The sequence below is a fragment of the Lissotriton vulgaris genome, chromosome 1_1 (genome assembly GCF_964263255.1).
Source record: "Lissotriton vulgaris chromosome 1_1, aLisVul1.2, whole genome shotgun sequence".
In the NCBI taxonomy this organism is placed as follows: domain Eukaryota; kingdom Metazoa; phylum Chordata; class Amphibia; order Caudata; family Salamandridae; genus Lissotriton; species Lissotriton vulgaris.
Genome location: NC_141685.1, coordinates 1,705,898,502 through 1,705,926,175, shown reverse-complemented (window position 1 = coordinate 1,705,926,175; position 27,674 = coordinate 1,705,898,502). Strand labels below are relative to the sequence as shown.

The 27,674-nt window shown below is 45.3% G+C and overlaps 1 protein-coding gene across 1 annotated transcript in view; it reads left to right on the top strand.

Annotated features, from left to right (window-relative positions):
- Positions 1–27,674, top strand: part of ITIH5 (inter-alpha-trypsin inhibitor heavy chain 5) — a 264,445-nt gene that overhangs the window by 205,699 nt on the left and 31,072 nt on the right. Inside the window, exons 9-11 of the mRNA XM_086918959.1 lie at positions 3,345–3,654; positions 15,119–15,672; positions 27,196–27,249. Coding sequence (XP_086775085.1) covers positions 3,345–3,654; positions 15,119–15,672; positions 27,196–27,249 — 918 coding nt within the window. The remainder of the gene's footprint in view (positions 1–3,344; positions 3,655–15,118; positions 15,673–27,195; positions 27,250–27,674) is intronic.

Here is a 27,674-nt window from a genome sequence, read left to right as displayed (position 1 = left end):
TGTGCAAAGTATTCTGCTGATGGAATCCCCTTTAGATATGTGCATAGAGTTAAAGCCTGAAGCTGATTCTTGTTAGACCTGACAGCCTTATGGTGGTCCTACCCCCAAATGTTTTGCCTTCCTCCTCCATTTTCGCTGATGTTGTTTTGGTTGACCTTAGGACTCTGTGCACTTTACTCCTGCAAACCTGTGCTAAAGTACTTGTTCTCACTCATTTAAACATGGTAAAATTAGCCTACACCCAATTGGCATATTTGATTTATGTGTAAGTCTCTAGTAGAGTGATAGGTCATGTACCCAGGGCATGTAAATTAAATGCTACTAGTGGGCCTGCAGCACTGATTGTGCCACCCACTTAGTAGCCCTTTAAACATCTCAGGCCTGCCAGTGCAGCCTACTGGTGCAGATTTAAACTGCCATTTTACCCTGGCAAAATAAACCTTTTGCCAGGACAAAACATTCCTTTGTAGTAGATAAAAAGACACCCCTAGGATGGGCCCTAAACATCCCTTAGGGGAGGGATAGGTGCATTTAAAAGAGAGTCAGACTGGTACACTTAATTTTTACGTTTCCTGGTAGTCAAAAACTCATTTTTCACTACTCCAAGGCCTACCTGTCCTATAGGATAGCATTGGGTTAAAGAAGTACATTAAATAAGTGATAACATTCAATTTGGAGCAGGTTGGAATGTTAAGTTTCGTGTCTAAAGAATTGTAATTTAAACCCTGTTTAATGGTAAAGTCGTATTTTAATTCACCCACTAGACAATCTGCGACCAGGGCAGGGAGCCAGGAAAATCCAAACACCTCTGGGGGTTGAAACCTCCACAACCTTCTCCTACTTCAAAATAAACATCAGGTATAAACACTGGGCACACTGTGCTGCTCTGCAAGAAGGACTACTACTGTCTTGCCCTGCTGCTCTGCTGCGTTCTGCCCTGCTGCCTGAGTGAAGGACTGGACCTGCATCGAGAACCCAGGACCACCAGACTGACTGCAAGTGCCAGTTGGCTTACCTCCTGATCAGAGCCTCATGAACAGAACCAGTCCGAACAACCTTGAACCCAGCACCTGGACTCTGCCAGCTGTGAGTTCTGCCCCCCTCCCAAGTGGTGCCACCCAGTCCTGGACCCTTGAAAGTGGGCCTGAAGGTGCTCAGCTAGCTCATCTGTAGTCCCAGCAGAACCAATACAGTGCAATGCATCGCCTCACAAGACTCTGCAACACATTCATGATGCAGAACTTTGCATCGCAGTCGGCAGCCACTTAAAACTTCTGCTCTTTCATACATTTTCACTCGGGACATCACATTGCCACTGCAGCTCCCCAAAACTGCTGCTGCGTGATGCATCTCCCCACACAAACCTCTCATTGCCACAGCAGCTCCTCGGAACCACCGCTGCTTGATGCATTTCCATGCACCAAGCTCACAAAGCCACCACAGCTCCCTTCGAACTGCGAATGCATGACGCATCTGCACATGAGGACCTACCATTGCCTCTGCTGTGTGAAACAATCACGACGCAGGACTTCACAACCAGGATATAGAGTACTTTTGTTCAGTGGACCTAACTTGGTCCATGTAGCTCTCCCATGCTCCATCGCATTCGACCTGAACTTGTGACTTGGTCCCGGTCCGGCACAACCAGATTGCCAAAGTTGCCGCTTTGTGCTTCTAGGCACTTTTTTCACCTAAATTTTTTAAATTGCATCTCTCCGGTGATTGGATTTTTGTCATTTTGGGTTCAAATAGTTTATTAAATTTTACTTTATGTTTCTAAATTGGTGTGGGATTTTTCTTGGGTTGTGTTTCACTATTTTACTGTTGGCAGTGCTGCATAAATGCTCTACACCTTGCCTTTAAATTAGGCTTGAAATAATGGTCCTGTTGTACAGAGCGGTACTCCCTGTGTGAGACGGCCAGGCCATTGGGATATTTCCTTTTCTGTGACCACCATGCATCGTGGTGCAGGACATGGAAATCTAGGGCCGATTCACAGAACTAATCTGAGATAAAATCGTAAAATTACTACTTTTGGTGTTCACAGAAGGCATTTAGTAGAAGTAGTAAAGTTAGGATTTTGTCTTAGGTTAGGATTTTGTCTTAAATTAGGATTTTTGTCCTAATTTAGGATTTTCTCTTAAGTCCAGAACTCAAGAAAAACCTAAGTTTAATTTAAGTTTAACTTAAGATTAATTTAAGACAAAATCCTAACTTTACTACTACTAAATGTCTTCTGTGAATACCAAAAGTAGTAAGTTTAGGATTTTGTCTCAGATTAGTTCTGTGAATTGGCCCCCTAATGATGATCACTCTTCCATAAAGAGGGGTGGGCAAAGGCCACTCTGACCTCGCAGTCCAGTGGAAGATGGGTAAACTGTTAAGGGCTACATGCGGCTCTGTTGACAGAAACCCAGTGGTTCACCCTGCTCGAAATGGGGTGGGTGAGCTGTACATTTGCAGAGGCAGGATAAATCAGGAATTACAGTAGTCTCTCTGCCCCACAAAAGTCTAAGGGGGAGATTTACCAAAATTGCACTCAACGCAGCGCAGCCTCTCACGAGGCTGCGCTGCGTTGCCTGACAGGGAAGGAGCAGGAGAGCACCACATTTTCAAAGATATGGCTCTCTCCTACCCTTTCCCTTGCATTGGCGCTGATTACAGCTGCTGTGCGCTACGCACCACCTTAGTGCCATAGCGCTAGGGTGTGTGTGAGTCTAGTATAGGTTTTGTACAGGAAGGGTACCTGTATAAAATACAGTGCTTAGACACGAGGGAAAGCTATTTCCACTTTGTATGTGTTCTGCACATTGCAGCACGCATGCAAGAAAAGGAAGGAGAAATGTAAGCATTTCTTCATCCTTGCAACTCATTTAAAAGTGTGCAGTTTTCTCACACTAAACCCAATCTACTGTGCTTAGTAAATTGAGTTTAGCGTGAGAAAACTTGTGCGGTTACATGGGAACGCCATGGACCACCCTTGGCACTCCCCCATGGCGCTTCTTCGCATTTTTTTTCCATTATTTCCAGCGTTTAACAAGTTTAGCGCTGGAAAAAAAATTAGGAAAAAAAGATTCTGCTCCGTTTTGCATCACTTTTGTGATAGCAATAGCAATAGCTTAGTAAGTCTCTCCCTAAATGTTTCCCTCAGTCGTATGCATGCAAAGACTGACTCGTTTCCGCCCTTATTGCTCTATTGAAAGTCACAGCCCGATTCTAAATTATTCCAGCCCTCCGCTTGCTACTATAGCCCTTGAGACTGATTAATTCGTGTTTAATGCTAAATTCCATTACTTTGACAATACAAAAATCGAAACACTTATTTTCCTTTACTGTCTTTATAGGCACTAACATCAACGGTGCAATCCAGACGGGCGCGAAGTTGCTCAGTGACTACATAACGCAGCATGGCCGGCACGAGCGCAGTGTGTCACTGATCATCTTTCTGACGGACGGGCGGCCCACGGTTGGCGTCACACAGACGTCAAGCATCCTGGGCAGTACAAAGAACGCGATCCACAACAAGTTCTGCCTGTTCAGCATTGGCATTGGCTACGACGTGGACTACAAGCTTCTCGAAAAGATGTCCCTGGAAAACTGCGGCATGATGCGGAGGATCCAGGTGGAGGAAGATGCGGCGGCACAGCTGAAAGGGTTGGTACGGGGAGTAGTGCTAAAGCGATTAAAATTACTTCACCTTTGCCATCATCGTGCTGTAGTCGTCTCACAATGTTGGGGGCCAAAACAGGCACTCTAAAGCTGCTGATTGTGCTTACATTTTTATTTTTAATGTTATATACACAGCTCTGCAGATGGCCATTTCATGTAGCACTCAATAGAATCATTCATGACCAGTTTTAACAGAAAACAGGCACGGGACGGGGCCCAGGGAAATCAAGGAACATTTTCAGAACCCTAAAACATGAACCAGTGGGTAAGCAAGGTTAGAAACCGGGCCCCCTTGTTGAGTCGCCAATATATATATATATATATATATATATATATATATATATATATATATATATATATATATATATATATATATATATATATATATATATATATATATATATATATATATATATATATATATATATATATTCACTGAAAAAACCATAGGTTTTAGGCCTTATATAGTTACGAATTAGCATTTAAAAAACCTTGAAAATTCACTGAAAAAACCATCAAAGGTTTTGAAAATGCAAATTCTATTAGCGGATAACGTTTAAATATGTTAATATCCTTGTGGGACCACCTGAGCAGCCCTAGGGATCCGATTTTTGGACCGGAGCAAGATGCTCTCTGATTGGGCCGTATTTCTTGCCTTCTGCCCCCCTGATTGTGCCGTATTTCTTGGCTTCTGCCCCCCTGATTATGCCGTATTTCCTGCCTCATGCACCCTGATTGTGCCATATTTCTTGCCTTCTGCACCCTAATTGTGCTGTATTTTTTGCCTTCTGCTCCCTGATTGTGCCGTATTTGTTGCCTTCTGCCCACTAATTGTGCCGTTTTTTCTTGCATCCTGCCCACTAATTGTGCCGTTTGTCGGGCCTTCTGTCCCCTGATTGTACCGTTTTTTGTGCCCCTGCCCCCCTGATTGTATTATCTTTGCCAGTGTTGGTTCGCTGCTGGTATTGCCTTTTGTCCGTGTTTTTTTTTTGCTGCCGTTATTGTCTTTGCCTTTTTTTTTCTGCCGTTATTGTCTTTGCCAGTGTTTGTTTGCTGCCGTTATTGTCTTTGCCAGTGCTTGTTCTCTGCTGGTATTATCTTTGCCAGAGCTGTGTGGGCTGTGGGAGCTGTGTGGGCTGTGAGAGCTGTGTGGGCTGTGAGAGCTGTTTGGGCTGTGAGAGCTGTGTGGGCTATGAGAGCTGTTTGGGCTGTGAGAGTGTGGGCTGTGTGGGCTGTGAAGGCTGTGAGAGCTGTGTGGGCTGTGAGAGCTGTGTGGGCTGTGAGGGCTGTGTGGGCTGTGAGGCCTGTGACAGCTGTGTGGGCTGTGAGACCTGTGGGGCTGTGAGAACTGTGCTGGCTGTGAGAGCTGTGTGTGCTGTGAGGGCTGTGAGGGCTGTGTGAGCTGTGAGAGCTGTGTTGTGAGAGCTGTGTGGGCTGTGAGAGCTGTGTGGGCTGTGAGCTCTGCTTCTTTTGTGCCTCGGTCTAACTAGGCGGGCTGTGAGAGCTGTGTGGGCTGTGAGAGCTGTGTGGGATGTGAGAGCTGTGTGGGCTGTGAGGACTGTGTGGGCTGTGAGGTCTCTGTGGGCTGTGAGAGCTGTGAGAGCTGTTTGGGCTGTGAGAGTGTGAGCCATGTGGGCTGTGAGAGCTGTGTGGGCTGTGAGAGCTGTGTGGGCTGTGAGAACTGTATGGGCTGTGTTTGCTGTGAGAGCTGTGTGGGCTGTGAGGGCTGTGAGGGCTGTTTGGGCTGCGTGGGCTGTGTGGGCTGTGAGGGCTGAGTGGGCTGTGAGAGCTGTGTTGGCTGTGAGAGCTGTGTGGGCTGTGAGAGCTGTGTGGGCTGTGAGAGCTGTGTGGGCTGTGAGCTCTGCTTCTTTTGTGCCTCGGTCTACCTAGCACAAGATGGATGCCAATACTTCCTGGTTTGTAGTGTTGACAGCCAATGAGCATGCAACTTTCTCTGGAAGGCATGCTGATTGGCTGCTACTGCCTATCAACACTCCAAAACAGAAACAGTTGGCAGCCATCTTGTGCCTCAGTAGACTAAGGCACAGGAAAGCAGGAAAACAAATGTGTAGAACTCAAAAAGGGGGCAGGGTAGAAGCACCCTGACCCTCTAGGCCTGCTCAGGGGGTCCCACAAGGACCCCCAAGGCCCCTAAAAATTATTATTATTTTTTTTTAAATCGCGGGGTGCTCGCATGGTGCGCGCTTATAGATATATAATTGATTTCAACTTGAATTTTCTCAGCAACTACTGGAGGGATTTACACCATTTAGGCAAAAGCGTGATCTGCGAATCAGACTCTACCATTTTGCCAAATTTCTTGTAATTCCGTTCAGCCGTTCGGGCTGTAGCCGTGTCTAAAGGTCCTATGGAAAATTGCATGGGGAAAACACGTTTTGGGACCCCCCTTTTTTCTCGGCCCCCGCTTCACGAATCCCCCCGAAACTTTCAGGGAAGGAGCGGAGCGTAACGCGCCATCTTCTTTGGGAAATTCACATAGATTGATCAACCGGCGCCAAAGTTATTCCCAATAGAATGTTGCGGATTTCCTATGGAAACTAGGTCCTAACTATATATACCTACTGGCGACCGCCAGTAGGTAATATATATATATATATATATATATATATATATATATATATATATATATATATATACACGGCTGCATCTTTTGCAAGTATTCTACATTTTACGATATGCACACTAATGAGTGGCAATGAATACTAAACCAAGATCCGATATGAACGATAGCATTCATAGCATCACCATTGGGTCGGTGCCAGAAATCACCTTCTGTGAACTCTGAACATCAGGATATCTTTGGAATTAAATGTCCTACTGGATCGAACTATTTCATGGCCATGTCAATTGTTTGTCCATCAGTATTTTTATGAGTCATTCATTAATTAGTGAAGACAGATCTTTGTTTCAGACCGTATTCTATGTTTATTGCCCATGTGCATTCAGGGTCCATCAGCTAGCTTGCCCACAGCCCATCATTATTTTGTTCCCACCTGTTGTCATTGTTCAGTTGAGCTAAATGACCAAGAGCACAGTGCCAAGCAATGAACACCAGGCTTGGACTCTAAGGAAGCGTCAGTATATAATGCACATCAATATTCAATGTCTATAGTACCCAGCCCCCACCTGCATACGTTACTATTACTATTATGTTCCCATCATTGTTTTGGGTTCAGTGCTAATCTCTAGAGTGCCTATCCATACTCAGTGTTCCACAGGGCTCAGTGCTTGACATTCCACATACAGTGAGTGCCCTCAGTGTGCAGTGCGCATCAGTAGTGTCTCAGTTTGTGAGCCTGCATGTTCCCACCTGAAGTATACGCATGTAGCACCTCTGAAGCACCACTGTTACGCATGATCTTCATTCATATCAGGATTAGAGTTTCGCGCACCAGCCGCCTTCCACAGGCAGGACAGACGGACAGCAGTGCATGCCAACAGACCGGGGCGGGGGGTCACTGCTGCTTCAGATGGTCTGTACAGACCCAGAGGGTTGTTCGTCGGCCTCGCTCTCTCAGTGTTCACTGACCTGGAATATACTTTTGGGTGAAAATAGACTTAAAAAAGATGAAGGTGACAAAAAAACGCTTTGAAGGTGAGAGTTCACAGCAATATTTGGTAACTCTCATCAGCAGTGTGCCAATCCATATACATTGTCCTATAGTGTTCAGTACTGACTGGTAGCATGCTAATACATACATGGTGAGGTTACAGATTGAGGCTGGGTTTGTTATCATTTCATCAGGCTGACATGTGAGAACTCCTTTATTAGGTCTCGGCTAGCGTAGTCTGCGCACATGCGCAGTCTCGCTGGCGAGATTTAATGACTCTTAGTAGCAAGGTTAAACCCCGCCCCTCATCTCCATTGGCTGGCCTCCTAAACGGTGGCCAGCCATTGGAGAAGAGATCTCAGTGATGTCATTCTTTCCACCTAAGCCCCGTCGTTTTCGGATTGGGGGCGTGTTTTTTAGTTTTTTAGTTTTGTTCTGTCTACCCTCCTCTCCATTGGCTGGAATGGAAAAACAACAGTCAAAAACACGCCCGTCGTTTACATCCCAGCTAATGGAGAAGAGAGGAGAAAGAAAAACACGCCCCCAGTCTGAAACGGAAGGGGCTTACAGACTCCTGCTGCCTGTCTCGCTGTTTAGGCGTGTCATGGGCAATATCGTCTTCGTCCAGAGAAACCGCTTCAGCGCCGCTCCCCCATCGGCCTCTACTGTCGGCAGCTGTTCACCGCCTTCGGGCGTGCCCGTAGCGCAGTTGCAGCCCTTACCACGTCCCAGACATGAGCCTGGGCGCACGCCGATCCGAGCCCGCTCTCAGCCCATATGCAGAGTTTGCTGCCATGCCATCCTGCACAAGGTACAGCAAGAGCCGAGGAGTAAAGGTGTGTCAGAAGTGAGCAAGGGGAGCAGGGTGGGGGGCATGGGGGAGGTGCGAGCGGAGCTGCCTGCCGAGGGGAGGAAGTGCCGCCCCGCCACTGGTCTTCCTGTTGTAATCCGACGCCGGCTGCCTGACCCTCCCTAGCGGCAGAGCAGAGACGTGCCGCCGACACTGCCGCAGCTGAGCAGTCACCACTGGTCCCCTTCGAGCACCGTCGAAGGCTCAAGGCTGACTTTTTATAATCTCAGACCTGCCGGCACGCATCCACGCCTCGTTCCCGCAGGACAGAGGCCCAGCCTGCAGTGATGAGGACGAAAAGAAGAAACTGCCTGTCCCTGCTCGTCTGCATCCAAGGTACTGTAACTTGTCTGCGGTATTTACATTTGCATCACTCCTGGTTCTCAGCAGTTCAAAAATGCTTGCCAAGATTGCTGTCCCAAAATAACAACTTTTGTGGCCATTGTTTTCATGTTTGCGTGTGTTTTATCACGCTCCTTTGCCTCTAAGTAATTGCTGGTGGCAGCCTTGAAACCAGCTCCACCGTGCATGCTACACTTGCAGAGTTATCCTAATTAAGGAAGCTATACCGAACATAATTACCGGGCAGAACAAATAATCAATGGCACCGCGATGGCTGGAGCATGAAATGTCACCAGGAACGATATGACGACTCTTGGCAGGCGCTGTGTGTGTGTGTGTGTGGCTCTGTGTCTGTGTGTGGGGCTCTGTGTCTGTGCGTGGGGCTCTGTGTGTGGGGTTCTGTGTCTGTGTGTGGGGCTCTCTGTCTGTGTGTGGGGCTCTGTGTCTGTGTGTGGGGCTCTTTGTCTGTGTGTGGGGCTCTATCTGTTTGTGGGGCTCTGTGTCAGTGTGTGGGGCTCTGAGTGTGTGTGTGTGTGTGGGGCTACTCCCACTTTTCTCAATCTCTACTACTCTCTAATACTCACAATTCACACTCTGCTTCTCACTCTACTAATCACACTCTAATACACCCTCTAACTACTCTCTATGACATACAAGTCACACTCCTCACAACTCACTCAATTACACTATCTACAATTTTATACTCACTCTCTACTACTCTACTACTCTCTACTACACTCTAATACTCAAAAGTACTAACTAACTAGTACTAACTACTGCTCTCTAATATATACTCTATTTTAAAAGTCATTCACTACTCACTCTACTAAATAGATATACTACACCATATACTACCTACGACTCACTACACTTCATCTATTTCTATATAGTACTTTTCGTTACTCACTACTACTCTGTCTCTACTACTCGCTAACTCCTACACGCTCTCTACACAATATCTACTACTCACTCTATTACTACTCTCTACTAATCTACACTACTCACTACTATTGCCTACAACTCACTCTTACTCTACTCTATACAAGTATACTCTCTATTAATAAACAAGTCACTCTCTACTAACTATTATTCACTGCTAATACTCTCTACTACTCTCTAATGCTCACCTATTGCCATTGTAAATGACAATAGCATTTATTTATGTTTTTAAAAAAATGAAAAAAAATGAAAAAAATGCCATTTGCAATGCCAATAGCGCTAACTTTAACAAAGACGAGACCATTGCATAGTAAATGATTGTCCTACAAGAAATGTAGCAAAGGAGATGCTCATGCTACTTGAAATGTGTGGTGTGTGTAAGGGACTCCACTGCTTACTCAGTTGCCAAACTTGCCCCCACTACCTGTCACCATTTACAATATTTATTAGATTCCTACCCAATGAAAATGCACACACCACATAGCCCATTCTGCCCAGTATCAATTGATTTCCCCTACGGATCAATGCAAAAAGAAACACATGCAGAAGCATAAGGATTCAAATTGTCATCAAAATTGGGGTTTCCCAATGAAAACGTGAGTACTCCCCCCTTCTAACGGTACCTTTATTCAGGGACAAGCAAGAGGGTGGGTTAGAGTGAGAGAGAGGGCATCCCTCCACACCATGCAGCTTAGAGGCTGGATATTGTCTACAATTTCAAAAGTATTGAGAATGCATATTTTTCTGATGCAAATAATGAATTTGATATTAATATTTCCTTCCTCATAAATAAACTAAACCAATCCAAATCTAATTTAGTGAACTTCATTACATTATCTCCATCAAAAAGTGGTGAACTTCAGTATTATTTCTTCCCATAATCACTGTCTTAGAGTGCATTGTCTTCATCTGAAGTCATTACATATGCCTACATATAAAACAACTAAAAGCCTTCCTGTTTTTAAAAGAGCCGTTGACATGACTCTCCGCTATTGGGTTTTTCTAGGCAGCGCCGAGATGCCCCAGGGTGAATCGTGCGCTATAAAAGAGCATATAACATAACATAACATAACATGCCTGGCATGCGCATGTTTACCCCTCTTACATTAAGCGAAGACCCATACTTCAATCAACTGGACTAAAACAAAACAGCTCAGTGGCCACAAAGCAATGTGTTTAGCGCTATTATTAACACCCTGAAAATAAAACACTCACACACACAAGTAACTAACTAAATAAACAAATTAATAACTTCTTGGACAGAGTGGAAGGCCCCAATAGTTGAGAATTGTGCAATACACGATTCTAGGATGAAGAGTTCTAATGAGCTTCCCAGGAAACAAGCACAGTGAGTGCTTCAAAGAGCTTGAGGACATCTGGCAGTGGAATAGAATGGGTCATTAGCAATAATTATTATGTTTTGGACTCATACTAGCCATAATGCAAAGTTCAAAGTAAACAACAGTGGTTGGGCCACTGGGGAGATGGCTTTGCTTTAGAAGTACAAGCAGGAAAATCAGCTTTGTGTTAGTTGATATCTAATGTCATATTCAAGGCCACTGGAATTATGCAGCTGCAGTGACTAAATTATGTGGCAAGAAAATGCAAATGACTTTATTATTTTCTCATTTTTTTCACTTATTAAGACTCTCAGGGCATAGGTTTTACCTCACTGGCACCAGTTTGTAACTCAAAGATAGTAATAAGCAGAGGAAATGTGACCAGACAACTTTTGCAAAGGGCATTTCACTAGGTGGCACAGGTGTGTCTGCATTTTTAGTAACGGTTGATTAATTTGAGCTAGAAAGATTTTTTTTGTAACAATCTGCAGGTTATGAGGCAGACGATAAATTATCTGACAAGTGTGGGAAATCCATAATTATGTAGAAAATGCTGCAGCTACCAAATCACTTTAGTTCCAATGACCCTGGTCAAATTCAGACTATTTTGCTATGAGTGTTGACATAGCACCAAAACCCTTCTAGAGTACCATTTGCTCTCTGGCATTTGTCTAGGTACTGTGGGTGTTGGGGAATAGGTGACTCTTTATGTTTGCTGGGTAACTAGTTGGATGCGTTGTTTGAGACAGAAATGTAGCCTCTTAGGGCTCTCATGCACAGGGAAATCATGTCGTGGGAAAATATTAGAATATATTTTTAAATCCTAAATCCTATTCTGTTTCGTTAAGAATCAGGACATATTTTTTTTTCAGAGAACTCTTTTGATTGGAAAACGCATCTACAAGATCAAAGACAGCTAGTATACAGGGGAAAATGGGAGCAAGAAGTGACAGAACATTTACATGTGTATTACAAAAGACTGAGAAATTTCTCTGCCAGAAAAGCCCAAGACCAGCAGATAGTTTTTTGGATGAGTGTATAGAGTTCAAACAAGATAGTCAGAGTGATTCCTGGGACACAGGTGCTCAAATATTAAATAATATAAGATACAGAGTGAAAGTGAGATTCAGCTCAAGAAGAAGAGGAGCATCAATATAACTGTGTGAGGTTGAAAAAAAACTAAGTTGGCAAATAATTGAAAAGAGAAGAAAGACAGTGGGAAAGACCATACATAAATTATGAAAATGAACATGTAGAGAAATTAAGTGCAAATATGGTATCTAAGGTAAACACCATTAAGTGAAATGGAAGGTCATTAGGAGGCGTGCCACAGAAAACCTATCATCTGCAAAATAAAATGTTGCATATTTAGGTTGGTGTATTGCAGAGTACTAGTTCTTGTCTTATGATAATGGCAAATTGTTACTGGACAGGTATCAATAAATGGTAAATAGTAGAGGTCAACAATGGGATGATACAGTCCAGTGAGATGAGTAGAGGACCATCAATCCACTTACTTCCAAAGGGATTACAATGGTGAATTGGCAAAACATGTTTTTAACAATTCAGTTTTAATAGGTATCCTGAATAGGAATAGTGGCAAAACCAGAGAATTGGTAATTGATCTGAGATAGGATCTGTGATAGGATCAAAGTTTGAATTAAATGTTTGATGGAAGAGAACGAGGATGCGGCCTAACCGCTAGAGCGGTCAACCTTGAAGTGGGGGAACTGAGTTGGGGTTTCGGCAGGGACGCTCAACATCCTGTGATTCTGGGCAAATCATTTAATATCCCTATGCCTACCAAAATGAATGTGTCAATCTGTAATGTAACTGGGGTTCATGTGAAGAGCTCTGAAACCTTTGTGTGGAGTTTGCGCTATATAAAACTCCTTCCATAAAAAGAAGCAAATGATAAAATGGGCTCCTTGTGAAGTTTATCAATATATGCAATGCGTGCTGAAAAGAAGTGTGAAAGGTTAACATAGACATCAAGATTACAGACAGAAACATAAGGATAACAAGGATAACAGGCCATAAAGGGGTGAGGTGTTGAACAGGCAGGCTAAAAAAGAGCTCAGTCATAGAAAGGAATTTGATGAATGGAGTAACAGAACTCACACTTTTCGATGAAGTTGAGATAATGTGAAAGTGTGCTTTTGAAGGAACAAACTGAACAAAAAGAGAGACGGGAAATCTTGACAATGGTTTAAATATAAATGGGGGAAATGTCAAACGAGGAGCTAGTTGAATAGAAATGATTGGTAAAAACTGAAAAAAGAGCCAAGGGCCAAAGACTCAGGAAACACCACAGTAAATGAGATAATACACTTTTTTAGGTCTCGTGGCGTTAACCGCGCATAAACGTGGTCTCGTCAGAGACCTATAGTCAGCGACACAGCTTTCCAGGAGACAGGAGCTGGCCTCGCGCATCTTGAAGAAGGCGATCGGAGCCGCCCACGCGCGCGCAAACGCACGCACTGTGGCCATCTCCTGTCTCCTTGGAAGCGCAAACACACATGCATGCACAGGCACACAGACACACACGAGCGCCCATACACGCACGCACACATACAGAGACCCCCCCGCCCACACACATACGCACATGCGTGCACACACACACACACACGAGCGAACCGAGACCCCCCCTTCCCCCTCCCCCACCGCCGCCTAGAAATGTGAGCACCAACCAATAAGGTCTCCCATGCTCTAGCTGTCTTGTGCCCTGATGGCTCTCTTGCTCTGGGCCCCCACCGCTCCTCACCTGCCTCACCAGTTCTCCAAATTGTGTTCTACTCTCTGTAGCAGAGAGAGGTCAAAATGTCACCGCCGGCCGCTCGATGTCTAGCGCGGCTCACAGGCCGTGATCGGCTCCTCGGTGCCCAACAGCTCCTGCATACAATTGTCGCGGTGGACAATGCTTCCGCGCTCAGCTGCGGCCCCGGCAGCAACCAGGGAAACCACGGAGGCACGGACCTGGGGCACTCTCTTCGCTAAGCAGAGTTAGCGGTCATCGTCAGGTCAGGGCTGGGGTCCGGGCACCCGCACAACTCCGAGCCCATGCCACACTCTCGTACCAGCTCACAAAGCAGTCGCAGGTTGGGCCGCGCGCAACACTCCTATGTTGGGTGGCTGCGGCTCCGCGGTCCAAAGCACCTCCGGAGGTCGCAGATTGCAGCCCAGGGTATGTGGTGACCGGGACGACAGGTAGGATATCGCGGATTTAGGATTTACAGCAGGATTGTGTAGGATTACTACGGGGCTACATGAACCGGGCTAAGACACCCCCCTCAGACTGGTTGCCATTGCACGCGCACGTCTTGTTTTTCAAGCGATCGCGAAAGTGAAAGTGATCGCTTTATCTGCCGTGCCTCCCGGGCTCGCTGTGAGAGGGAGCTGTGAATAATAACTGCCGGCAGCCCCGTGCCGAGGTGCATCATCAGAGCTGTGTGAATAATAACTGCGTCAGCCCCGTGCTGAGGTGCATCATCAGAGCTGTGTGAATATTAACAGCTGTGAGCCCGTGCCTGAGGTGCATCATCAGAGCTGTGTGAAATATAACAGCGTCAGCCCCGTGCTGAGGTGCATCATCAGAGCTCTGTGAATAATAACAGCTGTGAGCCTGTGCCTGAGGTGTATCATCAGAGCTGTCTGAATAATAACTGCGTCAGCCCCGTGCTGAGGTGCATCATCAGAGCTGTGTGAATAATAACAGCTGTGAGCCTGTGCCTGAGGTGCATCATCAGAGCTTTGTGAATAATAACTGCATCAGCCCCTTGCTGAGGTGCATCATCAGAGCTGTGTGAATAATAACTGGGTCAGCGACGTGCGTGAGGTGTATCATCAGAGTTCGGTGAATAATAACAGCTGTGAGCCCGTGCCTGAGGTGCATCATCAGAGGTGTGTGAATAATAACTGCGTCAGCCCCGTGCGTGAGGTGCCTCATCAGAGCTGTGTGAATAATAACAGCTGTGAGCAACAGCATACTCTTGCACACACTCTCACTGCTCACCAATTCAAAGTTTGCTAAATATTTTATGCAACGCATTGTCATACACAATGCCAATAACTCAAACTTTAATGCTGCGAGAGCTATTGCATTGTAAATGCTTGTCAAAGTATAGAAAACATGCATTTCAAAAGATAGGATCAGAATTATGATTCATAACCCTCTCAGTAAAGATGGAACGCAGGATGGATCCATGGTGTCAATACAAGAAAGCAAAGTAATTTATTGTGTCAATCAGGGGACAAAATGTGAACCAGCTGAATCACTACCATAGTACACAGATTAAAGGGCAAAATACCTCTATCCACTTTTTATGTCAATAATATCTTGAGACACACTAAGGAGGAATAGGTTCTCTGTCTGTGGTCTGACACTTCAATTTTCAATTTTTTTTCAGGTTCTACGATGAAATTGGAACACCACTGTTGTCAGATATCCGCATTGAGTATCCTGAGGCTGCTGTGGAGGATGTCACTCAGAACCTCTTTACAAATTATTTTAATGGATCTGAAATAGTCGTTGCTGGAAAACTAGTCGACAAGTTAAGAGAAAGCTTGCATGTTGGAATCACAGCCAGTAACAGCAATAAGTATGTCATTCTGGAAACAGATGTGCCTATTAGCCAGCCAGAGAATGCCATGAAAAAAGATTCAGTTGATGATGACAGTGGTTCAAAGGACAGTGAACATGTGGAAAGAATGTGGGGGTATCTAACCCTCAAGGAGTTGCTCTCCTCTTGGTTGAAGAGCAATGATGTGAAGGAGAAAGTAGATTTGATGGAAAAAGCTAGGAAGCTGGCACTGAGATTTAACTTTGTGACTCCATTCACTCGCCTGAAGGTAAAGGATATTGAGTACCAAGCAGATAATCCTAGGAATGACTCCGCTAGTCTTTCCACTGAAGGGATTGGAGAAGGACTAATGGATTTGCAAGGGCAGAAGACAAAAACAGGTACGCAATCTTTATTTAGGGTAAAGTCAATCGAGGATGTGGGGGTACAGAAGAGGGGAAAGTACTTGGGGACCAACATTCTAGTTATAGTGTGAATGTGTGAGACACCGATATTTGTAATACACCTTTTGTCACAATTCACAACATTAATTAATGATTCTGCATACACACACTATAGAATCAAGGTGATAAACACTTTTTCGATTACGTTTGAAAGAAAGAAGACTTCCATCCATTGTGGAAAATTTAATGAAAACATAAACATCTGTTATTCAGTAGGAAGAAACCTCATAGCCAAGAATGTCCAAAAGTTAATTCTGTGTGGCAAACCTCATCAACCGATTTTTCCAAACAACAAGGCAGCAGTTACCAAAGAAGAGAGTGACCACATTGTAAAATGTACCTTCTTCTCGTACTTGACATTCATTTGTACTCACAGAGAGGCAGATTTATCACAGTATTGCGCTGTACTTGCGTCAATCATGGTGTTGCAAGGGCAACACAATACCTAAGTTAGATTTTCCAAGCAACGCAAGGCAACATTGCGTGGCCCTGCGTTGCTTGGTAAATCTGGAGTAACAAAGGAGTGCAAGCCACCACCTTGCATTACTCTGCCCTCGGAAGGCAATCCATGGGTGGAGCATGGGTGCTCCCATGCACCCACTGATTGATTTTGGCATATTTCCAGATTTGCCAATACTGGTAAACCTGGAAGTGTGTCACAATGCAACGCTTACCCAGGGGAGGTGCAACGGGAAGAAATATCTTTATTTCTTCTGGCTGTTTCCTCTTTCTAAGTGTGCTGCTTTCAGCAGAGCACTTAAAATGAGGAAAAACCCTCAGAGGATTGTGTTTGTGCAGAAAAGTATCCCTTTCTGGACAAAAACAATCCTGCCTGCAACACAGGTGCCCTTGCACCATGGCGCAAGGATGCCTGCATTGACACTAGGCAGCACATTGTGCACCAGCATAGGCTGAGAGCAGGAATGCGCCGTATCTTGAGAGATGTGCATATTTCTGCTCTCTCTCTTTCACTCTGCACACAGTAAATGGTGTTGCCGCATTGTGTGAAGGAATGATACATCTGGCCCTAAAACCTTAGGCTTTAACAAAAAACAGTGGTGTAATTAGGATATCTATAGAACATTTCCCAAGGAATGTAATCAACACTCGTCATAGAAAACTTTGTAGTTGCTTTTCAGAAGAAAAAGAACAAGCCATAGGAATATAGTTGATACTTCCTAGTTCATTACAGCCTACAATTTTCATCCCAGGCACATGGGACCTCGGTTTGTAGGGAGCTCAGTGTGTACAGGATTGTTTGATTGTAGTTTGAGAAGACCTCAGCATAACAAAGTGCCATCTAATGTAAAATAGTGACCTAGCAGTTGGCCACTAACAGTTTAAAATATGTGATATGAGAAGCAAAGATGATGATGATTTTATTGCCACTGGTGAATATGAGGCATAAAAAGCTACGCAGTAGATTGCTGTACTGAGGTTGGTGTTGTGAAGATAGAACTAGGGGGTCAAAACTTGCACCTTCAGAAATGTTTTCTTAAATGTTGAGAGTGTGAAGAAAAGGGGCATCTTTAGTGGCTCTTAGTAGCTGCAGGAAAACATTTTGACTGCAGGCAAGGGGTGTGGGTGAACTACTGCCACTTGGCAGCAGTGATATTGGCCCTTGTTGGTCATGATGGGCATGCCACTCTTATGGATAATGACAACATAGAGACATTACTTAGTTTAGGGCTGGCACCTGACTAACTCCTTTTGTCGCGCACTTTCATTCATGCTGCATGCTGAGGCCAGACTGAACCAACACCCACAAGTGAGTGGGTGACACTTTCAAGACCACCCCACGATGTACAGCGAGGTGAAACTGTACATTCCTCCCTAACTTTAATGAAACATACCAATAACCTTTTTTTTTTACATGGCATCACACATTGACAATACATTATGTTACCACGCCTCGGGTCACAGTCCATTGTCTGATGTCCAGCTTCTGGTGTCATCGGGTCCTCAGATTAGTATGTTCTTCAGGCAGGTAGATGGCGCTGGGTTGGTTTGCAAATTATACCTCTAGTGGAGGGTGCTGATGTCTCTACACTGTTTGGAGCTCTTTCTGCTAGGGTGGGGTCTAACTGAGTCTCCTTAGAACCTAAGAAACCTCTCTTAGGATCGGGGCTACGGGCACGGAGGGCACCCCATCTACAGTCTCCGGCAAAGGATCAGTATCTGATGATAGGTCAGTAGTTTCACAGGGTGTCCAGATGACCTTTTTGAAGAAAGAGATATTGTCAGTGAGCTCTTCATCCCCTGTTCAGACAGTTATCATAGTACCATGGAGCTGCACTACATACCATGGTTGACCCTCAAAAGGTAACTGGAATTTGCAGTTGGATGTCAGAAATCTAAGCTCAACGCTCGCTGATTGGACGCTACTTTTCCGCTGAGAACTATTTCTTCGACAATGGGGTCTGGGATTCATTCTGGGTGAACAGTAATGATATCACTGAGAACATGCCTCATGCTAGCATGCCCTGGAGATTGGCTGGTGGTTGAGTGTAGTGTTAGTCTATATTCACATAAGAATCCATAAATTGCTCTCTCCATTGGTTGTTGGTCAGCATGAGCAATGGGGATCACCTTATTCAAGGTGCGCATGAACACCTCCACCTCTCCATTAGCTTGTGGCCAGCATGGTGATACATGCCAATGCTTGATGCCCCAGGATCATAGGTATTCAGAGAATTCCTGGCCTGGAAAGGAGGGCCATTGTCTGTCTGCACCTCCCTCCTGAGGCCCTGCGTGGCAATTATTTTTTTTATATTTGTAGTGACGGAAGATGTTTGACACCCAACCGGCTCTAACTCCGGGTATTTGGTGAAATCGTCAATCATGACTAGTGCATATCTTCCATCCGTTAGGTGGACAAAATCCAGGCTGGTGCACTCCCATTGCTGCTGAGGACTTGCTTCTGTGAGCACCGGGCAAGGGCCTCTGTGGACCCAGATACTTGGCATCATGGGCAGGACCTTACAATTGTTTCCACCATCTCGTCCATGCTAAGGAACCATACTTTGGTGCAGAGTCTATTTTTGGACTTGACTAACCCCTGGTTGCCATGGTGGGCTGGTTGCTTGGCTCAATTGGTGAGGCTACTTGGATAGGCGCAGTCCTCTGAGCAGGCACCCACTTGCATCTGTTGAAAGCTGTTGGAGAATGTTTAGATAGAGATTCTTTGACCCTCTTGGCGTCAAGGGTCCTCTGTGACAGTTGCATTTTCAGGGCTTTCTATTCTCCTGACCAGATTGCAGTTAGTTCTGGTTGGAGGCACTCATCTTCCTGGGTTGCCTGCTGGAGGGTGTCAAGTGTTAAGGGAAGTGGCAGGGACCGCTCCACGATGTATCAGACATACTCTTCTGTCTCCTCTGCCTCCCGGGCTTCCTTGGGGTTGCTGCATGAGGTTTTCTAAAGAGGAAGTCTGCTGAATTGGCGGCACCAGGCCGTTATTCGAACCGGCAGTCATATTCCTGTAACTGAAGCATCCATTTCTCAGTACAAGGTGGTGGCTTGGAATCAGATCCTTGGAATAGGGGCACCAGGGGTTTATGGTCCGTTGAAACTATGAAGGGATGTCCATACACATAAAAGTGAAAATGCCTGCATGCCCCATGTATGGCAATGACTTCCCTCTCGATTTGGGAGTAGCGCTGTTCTGTCTCAGTAAGGGACTGGCTGGCCTATTTGACGGGAGTCCACCTCCATGTTGCTGTTGTTGATGTGAGAACAGTCCTGAGCCCTTTTGGGCTGGCATCCACTGTGATGTTTGTTGGTTTCTGCGAATCAAAGTAGGACAGAGTGGTGTTCGCGGACAGATTTTCTTTAGTTTTATGAAATGCGCTTTCCTGCTCTACACCCCAGGCAGAGTTTGTCTTGGTGAGTTTGTGAAGGGGTTGGGTGCGGCCCGTGAGGTCTGTGATTAACCTCCCGCAATAATGTACCATACCAAGAAAGCTCTGCACTTCTGGGACAGTGAGTGGTGGGGCTTCCTGTACATCTAGTACCTTTTCTGGGTCTGGCGCTACCCTGTCCTCTGAGAAGGTATACCCAAAGAAACTTATTAATCATTTCAGAAATTCACCTTTCTCTTGATGGAGAGTTAGCCCAGAGTCCTTGTGTCTCTGGAGGACTCTGCGGAGGTGTTTGTCATGTTCTGTCACCATCTTAGCATGTATTAAAATGTCACCAGTGACACTGACGACTCCTGGTAAACCACTGAGCATTTCCAGGATGGTGTTCTAGCAGACTTCAACAGCACTGGATATGCCAAAGTTAAGGCGGCAACACCAACACAGTCTGACATGAGTTGAGAAGGTGATGATATACATTGACTTAGGGTGCAATGGTAACTGATGGTAACCTGAGCGAAGGTCGCCTTTTGAGAACCACTTTGCTCCACTGAGCTCTCCCAGGATGTTGTCTACTGTAGGAGTTGCATGGTGTTCTCATTGATGGCGATGTTAGGAAGTCACATGTCTACATAGATGCTGACCTCCCCGGGCTGTCTCTGCTTTTTTGCAATTACAATTGGTGAGACCCACGGGGGCTGGGGCCCGTCCCTTTCTAGATGATGCCTGTACGTTCCAGCTTCTCCACCTCTTTTTCAACCTTTGGCCAGAGATGAAACACGATCTGCCGGTGTCATAGGGCTGCCAGCTGAATGGACCAGTCAATCTGCAGTTTCACCTCTTTCCCCTGAGACAGCTGCTGCCCTCGAATCGTTCCACAAATCCTTCAAGGATAGTGGACAGTTCTTCCTCTTGTACTCTGAGGGTGAACGAAATCAGTTCCAGTGCCTCTGCCATCTGCCCACTAACCAGCAGGCTGTGCCCCCCATCTGCCACATAGATGATGGGGTCAATACTTGCCTACATGTGGGACAACGGCGAATTGTGACATCCACACAGGGGTTTGGGACGTACTTGTCAGTATGACTCTCGCCTTTTCCAGTTCCCGGGGTCTGGCTAGGGAGTGGTATGTGTTTGCTGACATTAGTTCAATGGATGCCCCTGTATCAATGGTTGCTGTGACCTTGTGAGACCCTATTTAATGTTGGCTTTGTGGGAGCGGGCTGCGAGTCGATTGAGCTGCTCCAACCACAAAGATGGTGTGGACAGTGCACTTTTCCATGTCGTCATCTATGTTCTCTGGTGTGGCGGGACTGCTTGTGATGGCCTGGACGGTTTCCTTCTGGGACCTCTTCTTTGACAATTGGCAGATCTTAGCAAAATGGTTGTCTTTTCTATAGGCGAAACATTTTTTTCCTCCAGCGAGGCATTCAGCTAACTTCTGGGTAGCCCACTGCAATATCCTCATCCTTTGCACTTTTCCCAAGGCCGTTTCTGAGTTGCCAGGCTGCGGCATGTTTGGACGCCATTGACTGGCTCTGTATTAATTGGTTGGTGGAGGGCGGCTTCCATATGGGATGCTCTGCCTGTAAATAGTGCCTTTGGCCGTCCGAGGGTCAAAATGCCCTGGAGCAATTTCCCCGACTCCTGGAGAACAGTCTCTCTTAGTTTTGCTTATGAGCAGCCTTGCGTTTTTTGACCTCTTATCTCTTCCTGTTCGTCATGAAAGCTACAGGTTTTTTCCAGTTCTTTAAGCCGACAGTGAAAGTTGTCTATTGATGCTTCCAGCTCTTGGTGGGCTTGATGGAATATTAAAAGTGTATAATCCCTATTCGCTATCGGCTCAAAATGAGCATTAAGAGGCCTGAGTAACCTTGGATATGATTTGAGTGACACCTCAACCAAAGTCTTGTATATTTTGTGAATATCCTCCCCTCCTAGTTGCAAGGGGAGGTCTCAGTGCCTTTCTACTGCAGGCGTTCCAAAAATAAATTTGGAGGCGCTCTACCCAGTCCTTCCATTTGGGAGCCAGAGCAGATGACGTTTCATCTACAATAAGCAGTTCTGTGGCCGGAATTGAGGCCATTGTGCAGTGAGGCCACTAGCTTGTAAGGACGCCTCAAGGGATTTCCTGGGACTTTTCACGGCACAAGCACTGTTGCCACTTGATGTTTACTGGCACAGCCACCTGTCTGAGGATCGCCGCTAATCAGGGTGTGTTGAACCAGGCCTTCCAGTGACTCTGTGACTTCCTAGTGGGCAGTGCTAGGCTTGTTCCTGGCTACCTCTCCATGTTCTCTTCTACTCCTGTAGCCACACTGACCCTGGGCTGGCGCTCTAACCCCTGCAGCATGGAGATCGCCGATGGATGGGGCCTAAACACGTTCCTCAGCCCCCATGTGCTTCTGTAATTAGCTCTGGCAAGGGCCTCACTTCACGGTGAGCACGGATGGGCGGGGCTCAAGTCTCCACCCTCCAGCTGGAGGAAGATGAGAAGACATGCCAACACAGCGGCTCTGAAGGCCGGGTGACACATGGCCGTAGTGCTGCAAACAGGTGTAGAAGAGAAACAGGGAGCACCCACCTAGCTCAGTGTTGGTCCGCTGCATGCCACGCAGAGTAGGAAGGCCAAATACAGCACAGCCGATGGATACAATGCGCAGAAGGCGGGAAGCTGGCCAGAAGCAGGCCGAGGTAGGGAACTGCACTCGCCGCCAGACCGTGCTCCCACAGATCGGCAGGCAGTCAGCTTCAGAGTAAATGGGCAGAGACTGGTGGTAGCAGAGCACATGGTTGAATACCCGCTGCATCGCCTGTGTGATGTTGGCCCTTGTTGGTCGTGATGGACCTGCTGCTGTTATGGGTAATGATGACACAGAGGCATTACTTAGTTTAGTGCTGGCTTATGACTAACTCCTTTTGTCACCCACATGCTTTTATTCATGATGGGGCTGAGCTCAGGAGTGAACCAACACCCATACTTACCATACTTGGGTGATACTTTCAAGACCACCCAGCAATGTACAGCGAGGTGGAACAGTACAGCAGCCTCCCTTGCAGCTTGGTCTCAGGCTGATTGGTGTGATTTATTACTGTATCAAGAGCCCGGATGGCTTTTTTCATGGAAGTGACCAAGATTTCGCTGCTTGGCAAATGTAGTTAATTAGTGCGAGCCTAGTGCTTAGCTGCATATGTAATCTCAGAAGCACAGACATTGCTCTGTTTAGAGTATAGGGGGGCGTTTTCTGGTGTGCTTTCATGACAGTTTTACATTTTGTGACTAGATTCTGAATAAAGAGGTGACAGAGTCAGTATATACTTTCTTACGTGGAGTCTCCTTTTTCATCCATCACCCAATGCATTAGTCGCCTGGTCCAAGAAGGAAACAGAGAGGGAGAACAACGGCATCTTGTTTTAGACTTTGGCAAATCATTGTGAGCCCTTCTCCTAGTTACACATCACAGCAATGATGTCACAATTCCAACACAGATACATTGTAAACGGCGGAATAACTCTTTATTGGATTGTATGCAGAGGAGAGGTGAGTGGGAGGTCTGTTTGCAGCAGCAGCTGGGGGTGGAGGGCTGGGAGTCAGAGCCATGGAAACTTTCCCAGCCTGCAGAGGAAAGCATTCACACGCACGGGGAGTGTACCAGTCAAGACTCCTTTAGGACTTTTGCTCCTTTGTTCTTTGACTTTTTCTTTCCGGGGAGCTGCGTTTATATGTCATCATGTAAGAATCTGGCTAAAGATGAAGGTGGTGATCGAGAGCTAGCTATCCAGTAACGTGCCATGAACTCACAGAATGTAGTGGGAATGCTGTGTTAGACCAAAACTGGGAAAATAATAAATAATAATAATACTAATATAAAAACAAAAAAATTCTGGCCGGAGACGATGCCTTTTGTAGGCTTCTATTTTTGGTTGGTACTTTCAAGACCTATGAGGTCTCCAATACTAGCAGCCAAAAATATATGAATGTGATGAAGGTTTTTAACTGCTCATGGTGGCGTTCTTTATTAATTGCATCTTGAAGTAGGCCTCGTTGTACGAAGAGACTGAAAGCCCTGACGGACCCGCTGCAAGAGGTGAAAACAAAACCTGGTTTGGCAAATGAGCTCGTCACAAAGCCAAGGAAGGCAGAAGTGACATCATATATCTTTGACGCAGATTGACATCACGGTGTTGGCCACTTCCCTGTCCTTAGCCCCTCAACAGTCTCTTATTTGCTGATGACGAGCTAGGAATACTTCAGAGAGTGCAAACCAGAGAGTAAACCATGTTTAGCTTCTCTTCCTGTGGATGCTGTAATGAACCTCAGACAGGAGCAAAAGGCAAGGCAGGGAAAGCAGCTGTTAGCCATAGCTATTCCTAATTGATGTCTTTGCTCCCTGGGTCAGTAGGCCAACATTTGGAGTAGTTTACAGTGTTATATAACCTCAGATTAGTTATCCCAGACACAGTAAAAGACACACAAACATGCACACTCAGGGGCATATTATCAAGAAAGGGCCTTACATTATCGCCGCTTTTATAGGCAGGAAATTGCCGATAAAGCAGCGATAATGGCCTTGATAATATGCTCCATGAATTCCAATCGAAGCCCATGTTAGATGTGAAGACATGTAACATGGGCTTCGATTGGAATTCATAGAGCATATTATCAAGCCCATTATTGTCGCTTTATCGGCAGTTTCCTGCCGATAAAAACGGCGATAATGTAAGGCCCTTTTTTGATAATATGCCCCTGAGTATTTTAAAGACAGACAGGACTGTGATTCTTGACAAACTCAATGAAGGGAGAGGAAGAGTGTGTAGTCCAGTTCTGAAGTCATGTCTCCTAGGAACAATCTATGACAAACATTGGAGGTGTGTAGCCTTCTGCACTGGAGGTTTCTTCATAGTGTTCATATTCGCCAACAGATTCGTCAAGCCTCTAATTTTAGCCCCACAGGATGAAAGCGAAAGAAGGGATTGGCAGAGAGAAAGTACAGCAAACTGACAGCATCAACCAAGCAACTGCTCATGCCTCCCCCGCTCCATGCAACAGGCCTGCAGAGAAGCAAAGCTATGCTACCCCTGAGAAACAGGCGGCGTGTAGTCCCTTAGTTACTGCCAGTAAGACAAAGCAACATCACGTGTAGGCAGGTGCATGAGGCCACAGAGAACAGTGGTAGCTCTCTGCTTCAGAGGGCCTATGGTGTGTACTGATATGGGTACATAGGCCTGTGGTATCTCTGAATGTGCACAGTGAAGTAAAGGAAGGCAACACTCTACAGTGGTCTCCAAGAAGATGTTTTTGAAGATCTATTAAGCAGAAGGAGGAACAGAAGACGGTGTGTGATGTCCACATCTGGTAACTGCCACCAAGCATATATGGCTATATAGGGAATGAATGGAGCTTCATTGGAGTTCATGAAGCACAACAGATGGTTTTAAAATAGAATTAGATGTAATGACTGAATATGTATGTGAGCACCGGCCAGAGAGATTTGCCTAACTAGAGGCTGAGGTGAGACGCCCAGGGAAGACTTGAAAATATTTGTCATTGAAATTTCTATATTTGGCAGAGCAAAACCCATGCAGAACATTTACACTCAGTCTTAGAGGTAGTGTGTTGAGATTTTTTATTTATTTTGCTTTTTTGAAATTAAAGGAGTGAACCTCATTCCTATCCTAAGGTGAGCTACCACCCACCGAGCAGAAAATCTATCATTTTCAATCTTTCTATGCCATTTGAATTGAAACGTCTGGTTTGTAGGACTATCAGCATGCAGAAAGAACAACGAGTCGGGAGTTTGTCATCAATTCTTTTATGTTTCACAGAGAGATACCAAATAACCAACCAAATGGCTGTAGCTTGCCATGTGTATCATTCTAAACCGGCTGTGCTAAGGTTTGGTAAGAGCTTACACAATAAGTCCCCAGCTCGAAGAGAGAGCCGAGTCACAGACATTACATGTGTCCATGGTGTTAAAAGCTCCAAGTTGGATATTGTTTTGTGTACATGCCCTGGCAAGGATGAACCTCATACCAGAGCCACACCATATGGACAATGTTCAGCACTAACTTTTTAAATCTGCTCCAGCTCTCTATGAAACACTTACATTGCACCAAAAGTAGCTCCTCTCTGGCGTTCGTATGCGGTAAACTGTATTATCAACGTTTCAAAGTTGTCTTGCTTTCTGTGCTATGTGAATCTCGTTGTACCAATGATAACTGGGACAGTATCTGTTTCTCTGTTTACATTGTCATCATTGCCCTCCCATGAGACATGTAGAGTGTTTCATTATAGAGGTTTTGTTTAACTAAGGCTGGACGAAATTGAAATAATGCCTGTGTAATTTCTGTTATTTTGTAATATGCTTGTTACGCTAAACTCCCGAAATGACAATATTATGCCACTTAACATGATCATGGAACGTCTGGGTAAAAATTTAGCACAAATGTGCCATTCATTGAACAAAATGACCTTTAATGCACAGGAAAAACAGAACACAAGCGGCTGCCGTTTGAGTTTGTTTGTTTTATGTACTTTATTTAGCGTGAAATGCAATTTTGCTCTAAAATATGGAGTAAAAATGCCAGATTTGAATTTCCTGTAATTATGTGTAATTTTCCATAATTTTGCTAAAGTTTTAGATAATTATTCGAAAACAAATTTCGAAAATATTGCACAACCCTAATTTTTACTCAAATCTTTGCCACGTTCAGAATGGGTACAGAGTCTTTTCTCTTGTGAGTTCAAGAGCTTACTTAATGGTTTATTTCAATGAAGGCTTAAAGTTGTTTCCTGGAAAATGAAAAGTCTGCAAACTGAGAAGTGTTGTTACTCTGTCACCTATCAGTGCGGTCATGTGGAATTACTATGCCTTGTCTTTGCCTTACCATATGTTGTTATGTAACAGCTAAATAGAACCATTGGAAAAGAAATCTGAATGGAATACACTCCCACTCCCAGCCAGTTCCTTTCTCCCTCTTCCTGGGGGATATATTCAAGGGGAGTCAGCTCCCATAGTACTGAGAGAAATCCCTTATCATAGTAGTTCCTGCCTGAGGCACCTGATATCTGAGACCCGCCAAGCCGCGCTCTAGGGGTTGCACTTGATTAACACCCTCCAGCCTCATGCCCGCCTCCAGGAGCACAGCTCAGTGAAACTCACTCAACCCCTTTACCAGCAGGGGCAAAGCCGATGACCAGCTTCCATACATTCAGCCCCAGAGGCATGGTACAAGGAAAGATCCCTCCACTCTTCCACTCTTGCTTCCTGGTGACACAACTTAAGAGCACCCCAGCCACCCATTCCTGCACTCCCTCCTCTAAAATACACGTGGGACACCCCCTCACTGTCGAAATAGGACCAAATGCTATTGAGCAATTAACCTTTAACTGCCTGCTGTTTGTGCTTCCTGTGTATTTAGTGTAAAGTCTTTGCTTTTTCATTTTAGGCACAATGGACAGAAAGACCAGTTAAAAATATGAATTTGTCTCTGTGTGGATAATTTGCCAAAAGCTCTTATCTGCACAAAGGCATCAACTCTTTTATTATTTTTCTTAACTATGCAATTTCCGCCCTGTGAACCTTCTCTTCTCTTCCTCGTCTAGGTTCTGCCTACAAAAAACAGGACAAAGAAAGAACTATTGTTTCTAAGACATCAGGTATGAGCCTGTCTTTCCTCTTAATGTAACGTGCACTTTAAATCATGGATAATTACCAGATAAAATGATCAGTGTGTGCTTTCAGAACCCACTCACCACCTGCAACACATTTAAGACAACATTATTTGTTTTGAATTAAGGAAGAACGCTTAGGGGATAGAACAATGCCTAGTTATTCAATTTGAAATGTTTTTATTCCCTGAACGGACCACATTACACAAAACGCTTTGCACTCCCTAGAGAAGTGCTCAACCAAAGAACAATGCCCAGTTAACGTGTCAGTCTTACAGGTAAACGCACGTATGAAAAGTAGCTGCACACCTCAAAATGTACAAGTATTTACCCTTCTTGGTGATTTTAATATGCACACTGACACTATTACGAATAGTCAGGCTACCTTAAGCCAGCCGCGGCCGCTGCAGATA